Source organism: Cupressus sempervirens, chromosome 9, assembly GCF_028749045.1.
Source record: "Cupressus sempervirens isolate cs-2001-9-10 chromosome 9, ASM2874904v1, whole genome shotgun sequence".
NCBI classification, from domain to species: Eukaryota; Viridiplantae; Streptophyta; class Pinopsida; order Cupressales; family Cupressaceae; genus Cupressus; species Cupressus sempervirens.
Genome location: NC_143126.1, coordinates 224,191,566 through 224,212,049, shown reverse-complemented (window position 1 = coordinate 224,212,049; position 20,484 = coordinate 224,191,566). Strand labels below are relative to the sequence as shown.

The 20,484-nt window shown below is 31.4% G+C and overlaps 1 protein-coding gene across 1 annotated transcript; it reads right to left on the bottom strand.

The window, feature by feature from the left end:
- Positions 1-16,497: 16,497 nt before the first annotated feature.
- LOC149538320 (uncharacterized) lies at positions 16,498-19,692 on the bottom strand. The gene is made up of 2 exons (XM_089802804.1): positions 17,248-19,692; positions 16,498-17,138 (listed from the first exon to the last, which is right to left on the bottom strand). The coding sequence occupies exons 1-2, from the start codon at positions 19,604-19,606 to the stop codon at positions 16,789-16,791; spliced, it is 2,709 nt and encodes a 902-aa protein (XP_089658930.1). The 5' UTR covers positions 19,607-19,692; the 3' UTR covers positions 16,498-16,788.
- Between the last annotated feature and the right edge of the window lie 792 nt (positions 19,693-20,484).

Genomic DNA, 20,484 nt, shown 5'->3' with positions numbered 1-20,484 from the left:
CCTAAAAGGCCTCTCTTCCTCTAGGTTTAGAATAGCCTCTACTTCTACATTTTCCTCTACTTTGTCCTCATCCTCACTTTCATCTCTTACAGGATGATTTATTCCTCTGTGCATTCGTTCTTTTAATTCTTACATTTGTCTTTGTAAGGATTTAAAACACTCAGGTGTAACACCTATATCTCTTCCACCATGCTCTCTTCGTGGAGGCATTTTCGTGCTTCCACTAAAACCCTAGTGCAAACTACCTCACAATCAGTGGCTTGTGTACACACTCAACCCAAACCATGGTCCTGGTGTGAACTGCCTTATAGTCAACGATCTATCCACACACTCAAGAAGTCTAGCTCTGATACCACTTGATGAAGGGTGCTCCCCTTAATACCATAAACCATAATAGAAACAAAGAAACAATAGAGAATATGAGAACAAAATATGAACTTCTTATTTGCATCGTAAATGCAAAATTTTAGAATTCATGAGTACAATATGCTAACCCATGTGGGTGCCTTCATTATAGTAATCTACAAGACTAAGCTGTGAACTACCACCCAAAGTTGTCCTAGACAATATTTTATTCTTTCTTAAATAGGCAATTTTATGCCACCTAGGAAGGTTCTAGACATTGAAACTTAATACATAGGGCCAACAGACCCTAACAATATATATAGAGTTGACTAAATACATCTTTGATAATTATTTTAGAAATTTTAGGTAGCCCAACTTTGGAAGGTCATAACTCTTGAACCATTGCTTCGATTGGCTACTATAACCACTTTTTGGAAACATCAACTCTTGATCTATAGGCTCCAAAATGTAAAAATGCCCTTGTATTGATATTTTGAAACCTCGTCTAGACACTCTAAGGCCTCCAAGGGTGAGCCTAAAAATTTTTCTATAAATTTTTCCATTGAAAATCTACAATAACTTCTTTGATACTTAAGCTAGAGCAATGAGATTTTTATGGTAGGCTTATAATTATAAAATGAACCTTCATGTAGAAAATGACAACATTTTGAGCTCATATGAAAAACTTACTAAAAATAGTAAGCTCCCAAAAATAGTAACCACCTTGTCTACTAGTCCTTATTAAAATAGCAAAGACTGAAACTAATTTTTTTTGGCTAATGCAAGATTTCTCTTGCACCCAAGATGCTCCTACATCAAATTTCTTAAAAGCTGGTTCTCTTCACTTAAACAAAAATGACATATTATCTAGCAAGTTGTTCAAGTTCCACTATCCTCTACTCTCGTTGGTTCCTCCTCACCAATTTTCCACTATTCTCATCATAGTCATGAGTAACATCAAACACAAAATGCCATGTCCCAAATTGTGTCCTACAAAGCTACCTTCCAGTGTATGAAACACATCAAAAGTTGGAAAATTATTGAAACACAACAAAACAAGAAAAATTTTCCTGCTATATTTCCATGTGTGTTGACATGACAAAGAAAAATGTAAGCAGGCAATTGAGTGTCTAGACATGATTTCCTAAAACTTACTTTCTAACTAACATTCTTCCTTTGATTGTCAGTTTGAGCTAAATAGTAGCCTTGGCTTTGTTTAAATATAGAGAAATATAAGATGTGTGTTTCATAGGTTTGTAATTTCATATTAAGCTATAGTAGTATATGAACTTGAGTGAAATACAAAACCATCTAATAATTTGATTTCATTGGCATCTATCATGATAAATATGAAGATTTTTACAACATATTTTCTCAATAAGTTTGTCAAATAATAATTGTATTTTACGAAAATTTATTTTGACAATTCAATTAATCTGTAAGTATAAATTTTATTTCATTTTCATGTATAAATTTCTTTCTATTATTTATTTTATGATACTTCAATTATTTGATATTATATATCACAAAATAGTGAACAATTAAAAGATAAATTAGTATTTTTAAAGATCTATTTTATTTTATAGAGTTATATTTATTGTTAATATTAATAAATTGAAAAATAGTAGTTCATTTATTTTAAAAATGATAATGCCAATTCAAGCTAATAAATCTTCATGAGTATTTTAATTAAAGAAAAATAAGATTTGGAAGAATCTAAAAAACCTTTAAGAAATCAAATAGAGTTAGTTCAGTAGGAAAAAGACACTATAGAATAGCTAGAAAAATGCAAACCAAATATAGGGAATTAGATCCTGAATGACTTTCAATGTTTCAATAGTTGTTCATATTTCTAAATAACATCACTTAATATTTAAAACCTTATTAATAATTCCATGATAGGGGCTTTTATCTTTATTGCCACTGCAAATCCTAGATGAATGGTTAGGAATAGGACCTGTATAGTGGAATTTTTATTAGCTTTTGAGAGAGCTCAAATAGGTTGAGCCTATTTAATTAGCATGAGGCCCATATGTGTGTTTTGAATATCTATTTGACTAAATGCCACAATAAGATGCAAACTCACCTACAAATTATCAAAAGAATGTTCTAAATCCTTAAATCTAACTTTGCGGGGTTCTGCTATAAGGGCCAATGAAGTTTACATGGTAAAAGCATTTTGTGATACATCTTGATATATAGGAAGAACATGATTTTTTGTTCAAAAAACATAAAATTAATAGAAGTCTATATGATATGAATATATATTTTTTTCTTTTAGGTGGTTAAGAGTACATCATACCATTATTAGTTTCCTAAAATATTTTGATACTAATCATCTTCAGTTGTTCAAAAATTCATGCACGATAATATATTTCTTGCATGAGAAGATTAAAATTGAAATCAATGATAGTGTAATGTGCATGATAATGAAAAGAAAAAGAAATTAGTAAGTTTAATGATACTTTATTAGCCTTATTTTGACCTTCAACTTGTATTTCATTGGCTACATATGGTTTTAATGTCTTTGGTAAACACATTTATTGACATCATGGATGATCATGTAATTGGCCATGTTGCACAAACACACTACTCACCATTAGTTTGATTACATATTATAGTGAACTCATTCTTTCTTTATGCTTGGTCACTTCAACCTTCAACCTATGTGGCAGTTTTGTGCCTGAAACTAAAGCTTGGTCTACAGAGAACTTGATACATAATTTAGAGAATGTTTTACATGTTGCTGCTACATATTACTGCAATTTTTATTGATAGACTTTTTTAACTCAACCTTCAATCATGATGGTTTAGTATGAAAATACCATTCATAATAAAATTGTAAATGATTATTATTTTATTTCCATCGTAACAAACCATTTGTAGAGCATTAGCGAATAATTAATGCACTTTTTTAAAATTATTTTGAAATAAAATATACTAATTTTTTAATTTTGAAATAAAATAGAAGAATTACTTAGTAAAAGCTTGTAGTTTGAATAACAAGCCATAAAGATATATGACCTTAGATTGTTGATATTATAGAATTACCTTGATGTACCTAATAGATATACCACTAAGTACTGATAGAACTCAAACCAAGAGATTTTTTATATTTACACTAGATTTTATATAAACTCGTTACCTTTATTTCTCTAGGGTTTTTATAAAATAGAAGGGCTAGTTGGTCAAAGCTTCTAGTTTGAATGGCCTATGTGTGAAAATGAAGAAAATGAATGGTCGGAGTTAAAATACATCTGTTCACGTTTCCTTAAAAAAAAAAAAACTAATCGTCTCCAAAACGGCAAACGACTTTGAATGCATCACTGTGGAAGAAATTATGGGTATGTTATTGGCCCGCCCTTAAATGGGTCGCCATGATGCATTGCATACCATCTCAATCTTTGGCTACAATACAATCTAATCATTAAGAACCCTCTCTGCATTTTGAGTTAGTAAAGACACACAAGTCCGAACATGGCGCGCATGAAAATAAGCACAATATTAATGCTTGTTCTTCTCTCCCTTGCAATTGGTTTTCTGGCACATGTATCAGCTCGATATAACCTCACAAATCCTTCAAACAAGAATCACGTCCTTACAAATTTGAGGCAGTCGGCTGCTTCCACCTGTGGCAGCTCGCCATGCCCTCCGCCACCTCCAGCACTCCACAAAAAACTCGCTTTATCAAATGATAATGCAGCTCTGAAAATGGAGAAGTTAACTGTTTCTAGCTCACCCTGTGGCGATTCTCCATGCCCTCCACCACCACCAACATTGCTGACAAAAATGGAGCAGTCAGCTGATTCTAGTCCCAGCCTCTGTGGCTCCTCTCCATGCCCTCCACCACCACCACCACGATCACAACTACTCCAAAAGGTCGGTGCTGCTTCAGATATTCAGCGTAACGACATCTACTGAAACCTGTTTTTCTTTCCTCGTCTATTCTTGTCCCTAAACATTAGTTCCTCCACACAAATAAAACCAGTTCATTTCTGTGATTCTGTCCTTTCATTATTTTCATTCATTCACTACGTTGCAATAAAACATTAACTACAATGCATTTGTGCCTAAAAAAGCAACCGCCTATCGGTTGGTTATATCCTCTCTAAATAAATCTTACCATAGATAGTAGTCGCACAACTCAAAGACAATTGTTTGTTGTTTGTTTACCATTTCATATTCCTTCACATTCATTTTCATTATTGTTGCATTGGTTTGAATAAATCATGTTAACAATTTAAACGTATTGGACTCATCGATATTGTACAGAACTAATTGTAACATGACAAGGGCAAAATAAAAAAGTGAAAGTTAATAAAGAGCTACAATAACGTGTTGAAGAAAAAAATCTATAAATGGTTAAGAAACTAATGAAAATGTGATAAGTGTCATGTTCTTTAAAAAAAAGCAGAGCTAAAAATAAAAATATAAGTGAGGTAATGGGGCGTTTAAGCAATTTTTTAAAATATTGCGTGGGACGATGTAAAAGGAGGAGGATGTATAGTCTTATGGAGAAGTTATATGAATAAATACGATTTATTAAGAATTTTTTTATAATTGACATTTTAATTAAGAAATAAGAAATGTAACGTCAAGAATATTATAATAAATTGTAAATAATTTCATTAGATGGTAATGGATACTAATGTTTATTAATTAAATAAAGATATCTATTATTTAAATTCATGAATTTATCATAGTTTTCATTTATCTATATGTTTGTATAACATTGAATTCAATGTTTAACTCATACATCACTAAAATGTAAATGTATTTAATGATAAGTGAAAAACATTGACTCTTCTATGTCACAAGCTCAAGTATATGTTTTCAATAAATTAGAAGTAAATAAGATTATGTTCTAAAATTTATTTTGTAATAAGACTAATTATTAGTCCTTATAGCCAACTATGCAAAACAAAAAACATTCTCCTAATACTATGATCATTTCATTATTACATATTAAAATGAATTTTAAAATTTAAAATTCTTGTTTTCTTATTGGTGCAACTCCTTTTTCCTCAAGGCAAAAAGGGTTTGAGGAGTAGTGGCAATGCCCAAAGACATGTTCTTCCCTAGGCATGTGAGTGTAACTAGGCAATAGTTGTATAGGTTAGAATATGGCATCAAAGTGCAGGGTAGCAATATAGTTCTATATATTTTATTTCATTTCAATATTCCTCTATTGTTTGTAAGTGAGGTTTGGATCAATTATTAGCAACACTACAGTTTCCCATCGTAGGAAGCTAAATCGCCTACAATTGATATCAATGAAGTACATTCAGTACTATTTACTAATAGTACACATATTTTGGCATACGTATAATCCCCTCTTTTTTAAATTAGTTTTAAAATGTCTAATAGTTTGCCTTGTCTTCTTAGTATTACTATTTATATTGTTATCCAACAAACCAATGTTATTTTTCCCTCTTCAACCTCTTGATATACATTATGCAGAATCAATTTATCTCCTCGGAGCCATTTATATTTGAATTTTGAGTATTGATATTTTCTTGCTTTTTGTATTTCAAAGCTCTATTCAGTTGTGAAACTGGCAATATTTTTTAGCTCTATTGGTTGTGGACTCTGCTCTTTGCAAAAATTTAAAAAAGACCTCTAATCTAGTTATTTTATTTGCTACATTCTTGTGGAAAACTCCAATGAACCTTCAATTTCTATAAATTCTGTGCACTTTAGGTATTCCTACAGCCACGTGATGTTGGATATTCCATGTAAACAAAATTTGATAGATTAAAATGATGTACAAGGTGATAGTTTATCCAAAGGTATGATAAAGGTATTTTGGCTTCCATTATTCTACCCTTATATTTCAAATTTATAGCATTGATATGTTTAGGTATATTTTGATTTAGAGAATTCATTTTATCAATATTTTCTACAAAGAGAGTAAATTGGTCACATTTGTCTGCTTCTTTCATTATTTTTTAATTGGGGAATTAATAATTTTCTTCAAGGCGTATGCTTCCACAAATAGCCACATGAGAGGCTACGCTAGCCATCAATTATATATTTTTAAAAATATCATGACCCTTGTTTGATAACATACGGACTCTTTCCTTTAGGAGTTTCTTTGCATTCTAAGTTAGGATGTCAATATGGAAGTTCATATTCAAGTAGTCCATAGATGGGGGCATCAAAAACATGGACACAATTATATTCTTTATTAATATATTCTAAGATAATTTTCTATTTGGCTTTCTTGACATAGGGAGAAACAACATATTCTTGTAATTAATGGGTATGTATGATAAAAGAGACTCTCTCTCTCTCTCTCTCTCTCTCTCTCTCTCTCTCTCTCTCTCTCTCTCTCTCTCTCTCTCACACACACACACACACACACACACACACACACACACAATTGTAAATATAGTATGAGCTTGTTGATATTATAAATTAATAGGATTGGACATCTCTTAAGGGTTTTTAAAGTGTAATATTGGATTCTTGTGAATACATATTTGACTTAAAGTTATCAAATTTTCATTGAACCCATTGTCACATTAACAATGTCATATCAACAAGAACATATTTCTATAGTCCATCAATAATTTGCATTTTTCTAGGATTTTATTGTGTTAACTATTTTTTGCATCACAATTCATAGTATTCTTCATATTTTTACATCTTTCCTTATGTGTTTGCAAATAATTATGCAAAAAGAAATAAATAAATCCCCTAATTAATCATCCCAAATAGTTTAGCATACTTACTACACTAGCTTGCAATGGCCAGGTTAAATTATTTGTAATTTTCTTTAAAAAATCATGATATAAATAAATAAAAAGTAAAGAATATAAATAAATATTTTAAAATTTTGTAAATATCATTTTTTTAAATAAAAACTAATATTAAAAATCAAGGACATGTTGAATAAATTGAAGGTTTCTAATTAACATGTTTATCTAGTAATGGTAGTGGGTTTAAATATTATCTTTATTTTTATCAAATAAAAAAGCATGATAATAGTATGGATGGTAGAGATTGGTTAAGTTATGAATGATGAATAACTTAAAATGTGCCTACAAGAGCTAGATTGCAATAAAATTATGTGATGCATAAAACAAAATTAATATGCGTTATATAAACAATCAAACTATTTAATTTTACATTAGAAGAATATATAGATGGCTTAAGAAAGATTTATTTTCATGTATAGTTATATGCTTTTAAAGTTAATAGTATCCAAAACAAGGGGGCTAGCCCATAACAGAAAATTGGTCAACTACCAGTGGAATACCATCAAAACTAAACTAACCCCTAATGCTGCTAGAAACAAAAACAAAGTGCACTATCATAATTAAGAGAGTATCAATAGGCTTAAACAAAATGCCTATTATCAAACTTAAGAGACTAAAGAAAAATATTAACAAAGGCATAATAGCCTTGCAAACCAATAAGTCTAGCATCCAATAGATTAATAGCATAAAAAGAAAAAGGAGGGAACCCTTAAGATTACTTGGCATCTTTCCTCCCTACAAGGATATCTGCCTAGTCTTCTACTAGGAATTCAAATAGCATCTTAGAGTCTTCCTTAGACAAGCCCCTTCAACATCATTGAGTAGGCACAGAGTGGTAGTAGTTGCATGTGTCACTTTAACTGTGAACTTGGTCAATAAGTGCATTCTCTCATCCAGCGCATGAATTCTCTCCCACACCTCATTATGAGCCTTATGTAAACTACCCGAATGGCCATCAGTACCACTCTTTGTGGTATCCTACACAGACAGGAGGTTAGTAGCCTTTTCAAAAATAGCCTTAACAAGGGAGGAGATCATTATAGGGGAAGGCATCCTGTCCACTGTATTAGGGATTTGATCCTATGTTAAGTCCACACACCTAGCTCAACTGTCGCCGAAACATGCAACACATCCTTATTCTCCTTTCCATCACTAGAATCTAAACTAGATGAGACCGAAGCCTCCTCCTCCACCTCCTCCATACCTCCCACCCAAAAGTTAACCACTTTTTCTTTCATCCTTCGTTTGAGGCAACCCAAATCCTCCAAATAGTTGTTATATGTTGTCTCCATTAAAAATGACACATTGTAAGAAAATCTACTATCAAGATTAAGTGTTGTAAAGTAGTATTTTTTAAAACTACTATTATAGTATAATAAGACCCTTAGAGTGTGGCTTAAAAGTGGGTAAAAATGTACTAGGTCTTAGAAACTATGCATGATCATGTGTTTAATTATAACAAAAAATTTACAAAAGTTAGGGCAATGAACAAAATCCCATGGTAAAAGGCTTCCTTCAAAAGAGATAAAATGATGCAAAGATACAAAAATGTACTTGGACACAATATATGGAGAGTGTAAAGCAAACTAAATATTTGATCCACTAAAGTGTGTTGATAAATATAAGGTTCAATCTTAAAATATAATGAAGTTTAGTTCATGTTCAATATATGAAACAAGGATAGCGCATAAGACTCATAAAATTGCATGGAAATGTTTTGATTGGATACATGTTCTTTACTATACTAAAATCTTCATATATATTAGAATTATTATTAATATCTAATGTGGATATACATATATTTTAAATGTTAATAAAATAAAAATATTTTTCATTCTATTATAGTTAATAAAATGAAAATGAATATGTAGTATATAGATAGTTAGAAAAGACTAAAAGTTAAACTGATTCAAATAATTTAACTCTAAAAAATAAGATGTTAGAAATATATTAATTAATTTGTCATAGTTTATTGTTATAGTTAATAGACTTAGAATGAATATATATATATATATATATATATATACATATATATATACATATATATATATACATATATATATATATATATATACATATATGTATATATATATATATATATATATATGTACATATATATATATATATATATATACATATATGTATATATATATATATGTACATATATATGTATATATATATATATGTATATATATATATATACATATATGTATATACATATATATGTATATATATATATGTACATATATGTATATATATATATATATATGTATATATATATATATATATATACATATATGTATATATACATATATGTATATACATATATGTATATATACATATATGTATATATATATATGTATATATATATATATATATATATATATATATATATATATATATATATATATATATATATATATCGAAAAGATAGTTAAATTTTTAAAATTTCAACTAACTAAATTAACCAAATTCTAACAAAAAGGTTAAAATGTTGGAAAAGTCCTAATTTATTTGTCATTATTTATTGACAAATACATTTTAAAAAATTATTTCAATAGCAAGAAAAAAAAACTCCAAATAATTGATTAAAAAATATGCTTTTTTCAATTCTTTATGTAATCAAAATATTTTTAAAATTAACTAATAATTATAGATTTAATATTCAAATTTTAGTTAAATTAAAGAAAATTTAGTATCCATTCTCTAAAAATTAGGAGTTCATATTCTATTATACTTTCTACTGAAAGTAAAATTAAGTTAATTAAATTTATATATTTTCTTGTAGCATACAATTCATAAAAAATTGAGTCAAGGTTGACATGAGTGGAGATAACTAATGTTAATTTAAAAAGCTCTATTATGCTAATGTTTTTATTTTCCTTGATTGTTTTCACTAACATTAATTATTTCAAATGACTAAAATAATTATTTTACCTTTTTCATTTAAACAAATTGAAATCTTCAAAAAAGAATGACAAGCATTGAAAGAAAAATGAAATATATTTGATTAAGCTAAGAAGCTTTCTATAATAAAAACAAGTTAAACAATGTTTTTAAATTTATATAAATTTATTTTTCAATGTAGGTAGATTAACCATCTCACGTCTAATCCACGAATAAGATTAAAATTTTATCTTTTATTTAAGTTCTTTCCTTAATGTCATTATATCTTCTAACTTCAATATTAGGATGAGTTAAGAAGTTTATCAAATGCAAGTGTATTCTTGAGTTATTTATTTATTTTTCTTAATGTTGTACTACTAGATGAGTTTTTACGAGTACAATTTTGAACTTTTTTTTGACTGAATTAAATGAGGTTAAAAGTAAGGTAATAAATTAATTAAATTATGTATATGTTTATCTTTATAAATAATTTTTGGAAAAAAAATTAACGTTCTTTGAAATAAGGTTAAGACCAAATGAATTGCACCAATTACAATTGAGATAAATCATTTTTATTAATATATTTAATTGATTAAAAATATATAAACTTTAGAAATATTGAAATGATATTGAAATACTTAATTATATTTAGTTGGTGAGTGCAAAATTAATCAACTAATTGATGCAAGTGAATGCATAAGTATTGCCTACAACAAGTACAATAAGATAGTAGGTAAGTGACAAAATTAGCAACATGATAGCATCTCATAAAAAATTATTTACTAGAAGAAACCCTTGTATACAAAACCTCAATTATGAAGAGATTTAAACTATGAATGATAAATAAATAAGTATTATTATAGTACATTAAGTTCCATTCTTCAATTATTGAACAAGGACATAAATGTGTACTTATGAATAACCCCATTATGTCACAACCTATAAATTTTCAAAAATTTAACTCTACATTGAACTATTTTTAAGAAATGTCACTATTTATAAATTCTACATCTTTAAAGAGTTGTATAGGTGAAATGAAAAATACTGTAAAAATAGTGAACAAGGAATACATATTATAAGGTTAATTGTTCTAAATCCTTCCATCCCTTAGATTTTCTCCATGAACATTTGAAGGGTTTTATTTTTCATTCCAATATTTTCCCTCTATTTTACAAGAAATCATTTAAGTTAAATATTATAGAAAATATGTTAAACGATCAAATAATAAGAGATTCACATTGCCTCCTTCAAGAGACTAGTTCAAAAACTCTAAATATCATTTAATTGTCTGATTTTCCTATTCCGTAATAGTTTCTAGTGAAAGGTAGGAAAAGTATAATTTCTCTAGGTTAAGGAAGCAAACTAGAAATCATTTAAAAATTAATAACCTTATTTAACTAGGCTATGATAAATTAGCTTTAACTTTAATCTTTTAAAAGAATGATAATTATTGATTAATTGTTATCTCATAAATGCGATGAATCGATATTATTAGGATGAGAAAAAGATCAATAAGATTCAACATAAATAGATATAATAAAATTAGAAGGTTAACCCAAAAGAAATATAATTTTGAATATAAGGTACTTGATAAACCTTATTATTCAAATATTAACATACAAATGTTAGCTAGTTCTACCTCACACAATATATCTAGAGGCGCTTCTTTAATTTTTGAATTTGAATTCTAGGTTAGGATTCTTTATAGATTACTCACTCTCAATTTTAGTCAATGCAAGTTGATCAATTGTACTAATGTTTGACATGCAGATAGACATGGTGGATAGTAAGGTAAAATCAATTCTAAAATTGTTCCATTCAACTTAATTTTCAAATTGAGCAGGAAATTGAATGATCAATTGAATAATTGAAAGGAAAGAACATATCAAGTTTATAGTGTTTTTTAAGACTTGCTACCTAGGGAAATTCATTACTCCCTAATGGACTTGTTTAGAATTATTCAAAAATATCTTGCTGAAGAGATTCACTATCTAACAAGAAGATAGATGTAGATTACAATAAATGACTTGATTATGAACTACAACCATAAATCTAGTCGACATATAGATATAGTGGTCCCATTTCCACACATCTTACTTAATCTTACACAATCAAAACACATCACAAATTGTTTGATCTCCTTCAAATATTATTCACATTTACTCAAAGAATCAATAAGATGGGCCCTAAAAGTGATCACGAAATGAAACATGTAATGTATATTATAGATTGGATTCATTCACATACATTGTGAATATAAACTAGTTGTAGAGGAAGCTAATACATAGCAAGGCTCAAGAATATCTATACTCACCATTGTACATCCTTCAAAGTAAATATACCAAGTCAAGATCAATTGAAAAGGAAGGAACCTATTTTCTTAGCCCAAAAAATAACAACACATAAAAAATTTCTAGAGATATTCATCTCTTTGCCACACTACAAGGATACTTTAATTAATTAATCTTAATTATATATATATATATATATATATATATATATATATATAGTTTTAAGAATTTTCTAATATGTCTATGTGTGTGATGGCTAGGGTTTTATTGACTACTAAAGCTTCAAAGTTTTATAGGGCTTTGCATGCTTCTCATCTTGGATCTTCAGCTAGGGCATCATTATTTGTTGGAACTTCTACGTGTGGTGGGACTGAGTTGCCTATTGGGGGGATTCTATCTAGCTCCATTCCTTCTACTAATGCTTAAGAAACCTTATCATATTCTGGTATGGCCTCAGTTGGTACTACAATAGGTCTTCTTGGAGGGTTGGGCATGGTGTGGAGGACATTTGAATATTAGGAGATCTTTTCCAGTTGCTAGCCATCTTTAGATTTCTTTGGACAAGTAAGTGTTAATAGAAATTGAGGATGCTTCCTCTAATTTCTCATCTCATGGGGTGATCTATCACTTCATGGATCTTTGGCCAAGTCTTCCTAACTTGAATCGATGGATATCCATTCATTGGGAACCTCTTATTTTGGGTATGATTCATATTTTTCCTATGGAGATAGGAGTTTTTGTGTTGCTAAATTTGAAAATTTCAAAGATAGGAATTTTATTTTGTGTAATCACTCTTTCATTTGGAAAAATTGTTTTATGCTGGTTGTGAAACATTGGTCCTCGAATTTTCCCCCTCTTTAGAAATCTTCAACAAGATTATGATTTGGGTTAGGCTTCCCTATCTTCCTCTTCATCTATGGGTTGATACCCTTTTGGAGGTTGTGGGAATGTCTCTTGGAAATTTTTTGATGGTGTATGTGTTGTTTGATGATATGTAGTGTTAGGATTAACCTTAGACAGAAATAATAATTACATTAAAATATTAACAATATTAGAAAATAATAAATCGCGTAGAAGAGAACACAAAACACTAAGATTTAACATGGTTCACCCAAACCCTGGGCTACATCCACCAAATAACAAGTCCAATATTGTTATGATCCAGTGATTACAACCTGATTACAATTTGTAATCCCTTACAACTCAATATTTCCATGAGAAGCAATTTTTACATCATACCTTATGAAAATCCCTAACCCTAAGCTCATTTATACAAGTATTTTTACCACTTCAGGGTTATAATTAATTGTTACATGTCGGCCAAAAATCCCAAGCCCAAAAGAATTATGAAGTATGTATAGTACTTCCTTGATCAGTCACCACATACTAACATGCAACACTCTACTTATGCATGTATTTTGGTAGAGATGGATATCTCAAAAGGGTTACCATTAATGATTATGTTGGAACATTCTAGAGGGTCTTGTATTTAGTCTCTGGACAATGAAGAGATTCCATTTAGGTATAGAAAGTGTTTTAAAACATGTCAGTTAGCTGCTTAATGTGGATTGTAGAGGGTTTAGAATGAGAATTTTTCCTCTTGGTGGAAGGGTGCTTCTATTCAACACTATATTGTTTGTAATAAAAAATGGGATTCTATTGAGGTTAATGGTGTTGTTCCTAATCCTATTTCCGATGTTAGACAATCTACTATTGTCACCTTAGGTGCTAGAATTTCTCTTGTTGGTCATCATGTTGTTGGTTCATTTGTTAGAATTGATTGTGTTTCTTATCAAGATTGTTTTTTTTATGCTACTAGTTTTTCTGGTTATTAGATTTTGAGAGTTAGTTATGTCCAATCTTCACTTTCTAGTCTTACCTAAAATATGTGTGTTAGCCATGTTGTTGGTTATATTTTAAGTTCTAATTTTATTATTGGTTCAACTAAATTATCTATCAAATACTATTGGTTCTTTTGTAGCTAGCTCTTCTACTTTCTCAATTTATTCTATGTCTCTTGGTTGTGTCACTAAAGTTGTGGTTACAATTGTTGGCCCTATCACATGTCTTATCTTGCTACCGATACTACTATTGGAGGCGTTGTTTTTGATGGTCCATCTACAATTGGCTCTTCTTCTATTATCTTGGGATCTCAAGACTTGGTTTCCTAAGATTGGAAGAAGGAGACATCTTTTGCAAAGGAGGGGCGGACCACTATAATTCGAAAATATCATAAAAAGATCCCTTTACTATTTGACATGACATTGTGTTCCTAGAAAAAGGGAGGTAAACAAAAATCCTAATCTTTTATATGTTTCATTTAGATTATGGGAAGAATTAGCTTCATATGTTCTATCTTCTTTGCTACCAAATTCTTTTTGTTTGATCTATGGAGTTTAACGGTCCCTCCAAAACTTGTTGTTTGTTGGGGATGTGTTCTAGTTATATCCCCCTTCTTTATTTTTTCCTCTCTTCTATGTGTCATATTTCTTTTGGCAGAGCTTATTGAATATCTTTGATGAGAGTTTTAGATACCTTTTTCTCGAACCTACTTTGTTCTAGGTTTTAGGGTCCCTTAAAAACCTATTTTCCTAATAAAATATAAGAATATTTTAAAGAGAGTACAAGAAACTTATCATAACAAGTGACTCAAAGTGTCAAAGTTCCTAGCTATAGCTAGAGAGGTATGAAGAAAAGTAGAGGTATACAGATAGAAATATAAAGAAAGAATGAGAGGAGATATGAACAGAGAGTTAGAAGAAATGGAAAAAAAAAATGTAATATGTAAATATCATTGATTTTTGTAAATCACTCATAATATCAAAGTATGATAGATGCATACAAATATGATATTTACATATCACATTTTGAATTTTAATCATAATGGTAAAATAAATCTCAAATCATTTTCTCAGACATCAGGAACATATTGGTTACCAAAAAACCATAAACAACATATTGACTCTCATATAACCAATGATCATCACAAAATACTCCTACAGAATGAACATACAAGCATATGCATTTAATTTTGAGAACATGGTTCGATAAATGTGATAATGATGATAACATCACACAATGGCATGGAAACAAAAATATATATGGAACATCAAATAATCCAGGCCTGTGGTATGTCTAGCCCTATGCCAAGCCTAGGCTACCCATGCTTGCAAAATAAATATATCAAACATCTGACATAAAAAAATGTACTCTGTTTAGTAGTCATTCAAGTTTTAAACATAACTAATAATACTAATTAATTTCCTTCTTTTAAATGCAAATTCTAGATCAACGTGAAGAATATATATACTAATACAAAGTAACATAAAATATCATTTATATAGAATAAATCAAGAAGAAAATAAATAAATTAAATGATCATTTATATCAAGTAAATTAAAAATAATTTATATATTTAATAGAATTAAAAACTATATAAATTCATATATAAAATAATTTAAAAACCTACTTAGATAAAATAAATTAAAATATTATTCATATAAAATAACTTTTATATATATATATATATATATATATATATATATATATATATATATATATATATATATATATATATATATATATATATATATATATATATAAACATATAAAAATTTAATAAACAATCATATTAATTGAAGAAGACATTTATTTTATATTGAATATAAAATGTTAAAATGTTTCCCATGTGAATCAAGGAAGGAGAGATTGAATTAATAAAAAGAATATAATAAAATAATGCAAATTACAAATTTGATAGTTGTACTACATTATTAATGGTTTTTATTAATTTAATATTATTGGTTTATCCATATGAGGTTACAAATTTCCAAAACTCACTAACTTTGTACTTTTAATAATACATTTATGAGACAAGTTAAAAATTTGTTAATTAAAGTATTAAAAATGGATATTTCTCCTTATTAAAAATAGAGGAAACCAATTAGAAGATAAATAAATGTTATTATTTCAAATTTTTAAATATATTAAAATTAAATAACTATAGTACACACTAATAAATTCTAAAAATACTTGAATTTGATTGGTCAACTGATTTTTAAAAATTGCATCTAATGAATGCAATAGTAATTATAGTAACTAATAATAATTTTGTAATATTTTTTTTCACGAGCAATAAGATAATAACCAAATAAAAATTAAAAAAACTTAAGAGAAGGAAGGTCATGTCAACTTGTTAATATTGGAAAAAGAAATACAATTAGAAGATACATCTGTAATTTATTAATAATAAAAATATTTTACAGACAGAGACCTGAACAATCTGAAAAAGTAACATACATACGTATGTATTACATGACCTCGAGAGATCCAAACCCAAACAGTAACTTATTACATGTACTACATGACATACAAAGATCCTGTCGAAATTCAACGGCCGAATAGTTTCCTTATATTTGTAGCATTTTGAAACTATTACTCGAAAATAAACGACCTCATTCTGATTATCGGAATCGGTACTTGAATTCATTTCGTATGCTCATGTTTTATTTGAGCACTCTGACCTTCAGATTGTCTCCACTGCATGCAAGCAACATGTCCACCACTCTTCTCATCGAAGGCCGCCTGTTGGGCTGCCTATTTGTGCAGAACAAACCCACACTTAATACGCGCATCATTTCTTCTATGCATTTCTCATTCACCAAACGTTGATCCAGCACTTGGACCTCTGCTTTCTTGCACGTCCGTATTGTATTGCGTATCCAGCTTACAATGTCCTCGTCCACTCCATACACGGCCTCGCCCGTAGCCTTCTTACCGCTCACCAGTTCAAGCACTACCACTCCGAAGCTGTACACGTCACTTTTCTCGTTCACCTTTAGCCTTTCCGCGTACTCTACATATTCGACCGCATTTTTGGAAAAACGAAAATACCACTTTCAGAAATCACTCGTCAGAGAAAACTAAATTAGTAGAATCCGGAAAAGAGAAATTGTTCAACGTACCAGGGGCTATATATCCATGGGACCCTACGTAAAAAGAAACTGTGTACTCGTCGCCAAGCTTGTCAAGCTCTCTGGACGTGCCAAAGTCTGCAATTTTAGCCCCCAAGTCACAGTCAAGCAAGACGTTGCTGGATTTGACATCCCTGTGCAGTATTGGAGGGCAGCAGTCATGATGCAAATAGCAAAGCCCTCGTGCTGCTCCGAGAGCAATTTGATATCTTATCGGCCATTCCAGCGATCCACTGTGCAAACGGTCATACAAGCTGTCGTTTGGCATGAACTCGTATACCAGCAGCTTAAACTCGGACTCCTCACTTGAAATGCAACAGAGCAGCTTTATGACGTTGCTGTGTCGGATAAGTCCCATTGCATTCACCTCTACTTCGACCCCCTCTCTTTCCTCTTCAGCTTGCTCATCTTTAATTCCCATTAATCTTTTCCCCCTTCTGCTCATATTGTTTCTGGTCTTCTTAACAGCCACCACTTGCCCGTTCTTCAGAAGTATCTTGTATACTTTGCCAGAACCTCCGGACCCAATCACATTACTCTCCTTCAAATTTTGGAGGATGTGTAACTCGTCCACTTGGATCGAATTGAACGACGTTACTTTCCACATCGGCGGGCTACCCTGCTTCCTGAGAGAACAAACATACAAAAAAATGGAGCACAAGGCCACGAGCGGTATAATTAATAGCGGCAACAGAATGGTCGCTACTGTCCGTGATGACAAGTTGCGATGAGAAAAACAGGGAGGCAGCATCACATTCCGACCGCCGCATAGCTTTGAATTGCCCAGAAAGCTCTCCACGTAAGCCGTCCTGTCTAGAGCCCCTGGAATCGGTCCAAACAAACTATTGTTGAATACATTGAAAACATTCAGTTTCAGGCGTCCTAGCTGTGGAGGAATTCTTCCTGAAAGCAAATTGTTTGACAAGTCAAGATATGCCATGTCATTTAGAGCTGCAGGGATCTCCCCTGTCAGCCGATTGTGATCCAAATTGAGCTCACTGAGCATCTTCAGCGACATCATTTCTTCGGGTATTTCTCCTGAAAGAAAATTATGATCCAGCTTTATACTACTTACAGAACGTAAGCCGGCGAGCTCGTGAGGAATGGAACCTGACAACCGATTCTTGCTGGCATCAAAATTCTCAAGCTCTGTCAGCTGCCCAACTTGTGCGGGAAGTCCTCCTTCAAACAGATTGTTGCTTATGTTCAAACGTTTCAGCTTCTTCGCTCCACCAATTTCAACTGAAATCTTGCCTTCAAAGTTATTGTTTCCCAAATACAAATATTCAAGATTATCAGAACCCCAAAGCGCAGGAGGAATCTTACCGCTAAGGTGATTGTTAGACACAAGAAGAGCGAAAAGGGAAGGGCAGTCTCCCAAGGAGAAGGGCAGAGTACCATTGAGATTGTTCGAAGAGGCATCGACGTTATAGAGCGCACCCCCCACGCACATGTTCTTTGGCAGAGTGCCTTCCAATCTGTTTTTAAACACTTCAACGTCCCGGAGACGGGAATACATACCCAAACTCTGCGGCAACCGTCCAGTTAGCTGGTTGTCGTCCACCATGAACAATCTCAATTGCCGTAGCTCGCCTATTTCAGCAGGTATCTGTCCGGTTAGCCGATTGGAAGACAAAATTAGAGAATCCAGATACGTCAGATTGGAGATATCCTGCGGAATTATGCCCTGCATCTTATTGTCGGTGAGATCAAAACTCCGCAAACTCCGCAGTTGGCCAATGGTGGCCGGGATTTGTCCGGACAAATTGTTTTCAGACAGCTTCAGTACCCTCAAATTCGAGAGACCCATTAAACTGCTCGGGATACTTCCTGAGAGCTGATTGGTTGACATATCCAACGACTCCAGCTGAGACAAGTTGCCCAAGAATGTTGGAACAGAGCCAGTGAAAACATTGTCTGCCAAGTTCAACACTTTGAGCTCCCTCAATTGGTAGATGCGGGCGGGCAGCTTACCAGAAAATTGGTTGGTCGATAAATCGATGATCTGCAAACGCTTGCAACTCAAAAGGCCGCTTGGAAAGGGACCGCTGAAAGCATTGCGTTGCAGAATCAACGAAGTGAGATGAGGAAGGGCGCAAATAGCAGCAGTCAAGTTGCCCGAAATAGAGGCACCCGTTATATTAACAGCAGAAACTGCGTTGAATGGATCACAAGATATTCCTGTCCATCTGCATGGATTTGGGTGAGCCTCGTTCCAGTTGCTCAACGCATTACGCGTGTCCCTCCAATTCTCGTTTTTTATTTGAAGCAAAGTCACCCCGTCTTGCGAAAGGGAAGTACAGTGGACAAGGAAAAACATAAAGATGAGAATGGGCAAGATTGCCGCCATATGTTTTGCAAACTGATGTCAGAAAAGGCTCGGATTGCAGAGATGATAGAGAAGCTCATGCAGACTTAATGAGGACTTGTGGAGGAATTTTCTATGCAGCGCCGTGGCGCTCACGTCAGGGAACTTTTCAGTCACCTTCGATAAAATTTGGAACATTGAAAAGCGATAATTGAAGGCTCTTTCGTAGTTCTCACGCCTACAAAATTTAGTCTGAGTAGAACAAAAATTTCCAGATTTAGTCAAAGCAATATTTGAAGGCGGCCAGTAAGCAGTTAGCGTGAAAGACCCGTTGATGTAATACGACATCGACTAAAGCTAGGACGACGGATAGCCCACGAATTCTGGACACCTCACATTTTTCCACAAAGATAGAGGAAGGGGGGAGGTATATAAATGGTAAGATATATAGAGTGATAGAGATACAAAGAAGTAAAAGGTAAAAGGTAAAAGATAAAGATGGTAGAATAAATAAATATAAAAGAAGTAGACACTGAAGAATACAAATAGAGAAGGAGAGATATAAATGGAGAAATAATAAATATGAAGAGAAATAAAGGGATATAAACATATGTGGGAAGGGAAAGGAAAACAAGTAAAGATAGATTGATAAATACGAGAATGGGAGGAGACTTTGCTATAGATTGATAGATATGAGAATGGGAGGAGACTTTGATATGGTGAATATGGGGAGGGAGGGAGTGGGGGAAAGAGAGATAGATTGATTTTAGGAACTAAGGTAATACGTTTTGGTTTTGAGTTTTTGGTTTAAGTAATAAGTTTTAGGATTTAGAGAGAGGGTGAGACAGGTGGACTTTTATGTGTGTGTGAGATTTGTTTTCGTTCAAAATAGGATATATTCATACTTTTCTAATAATTCT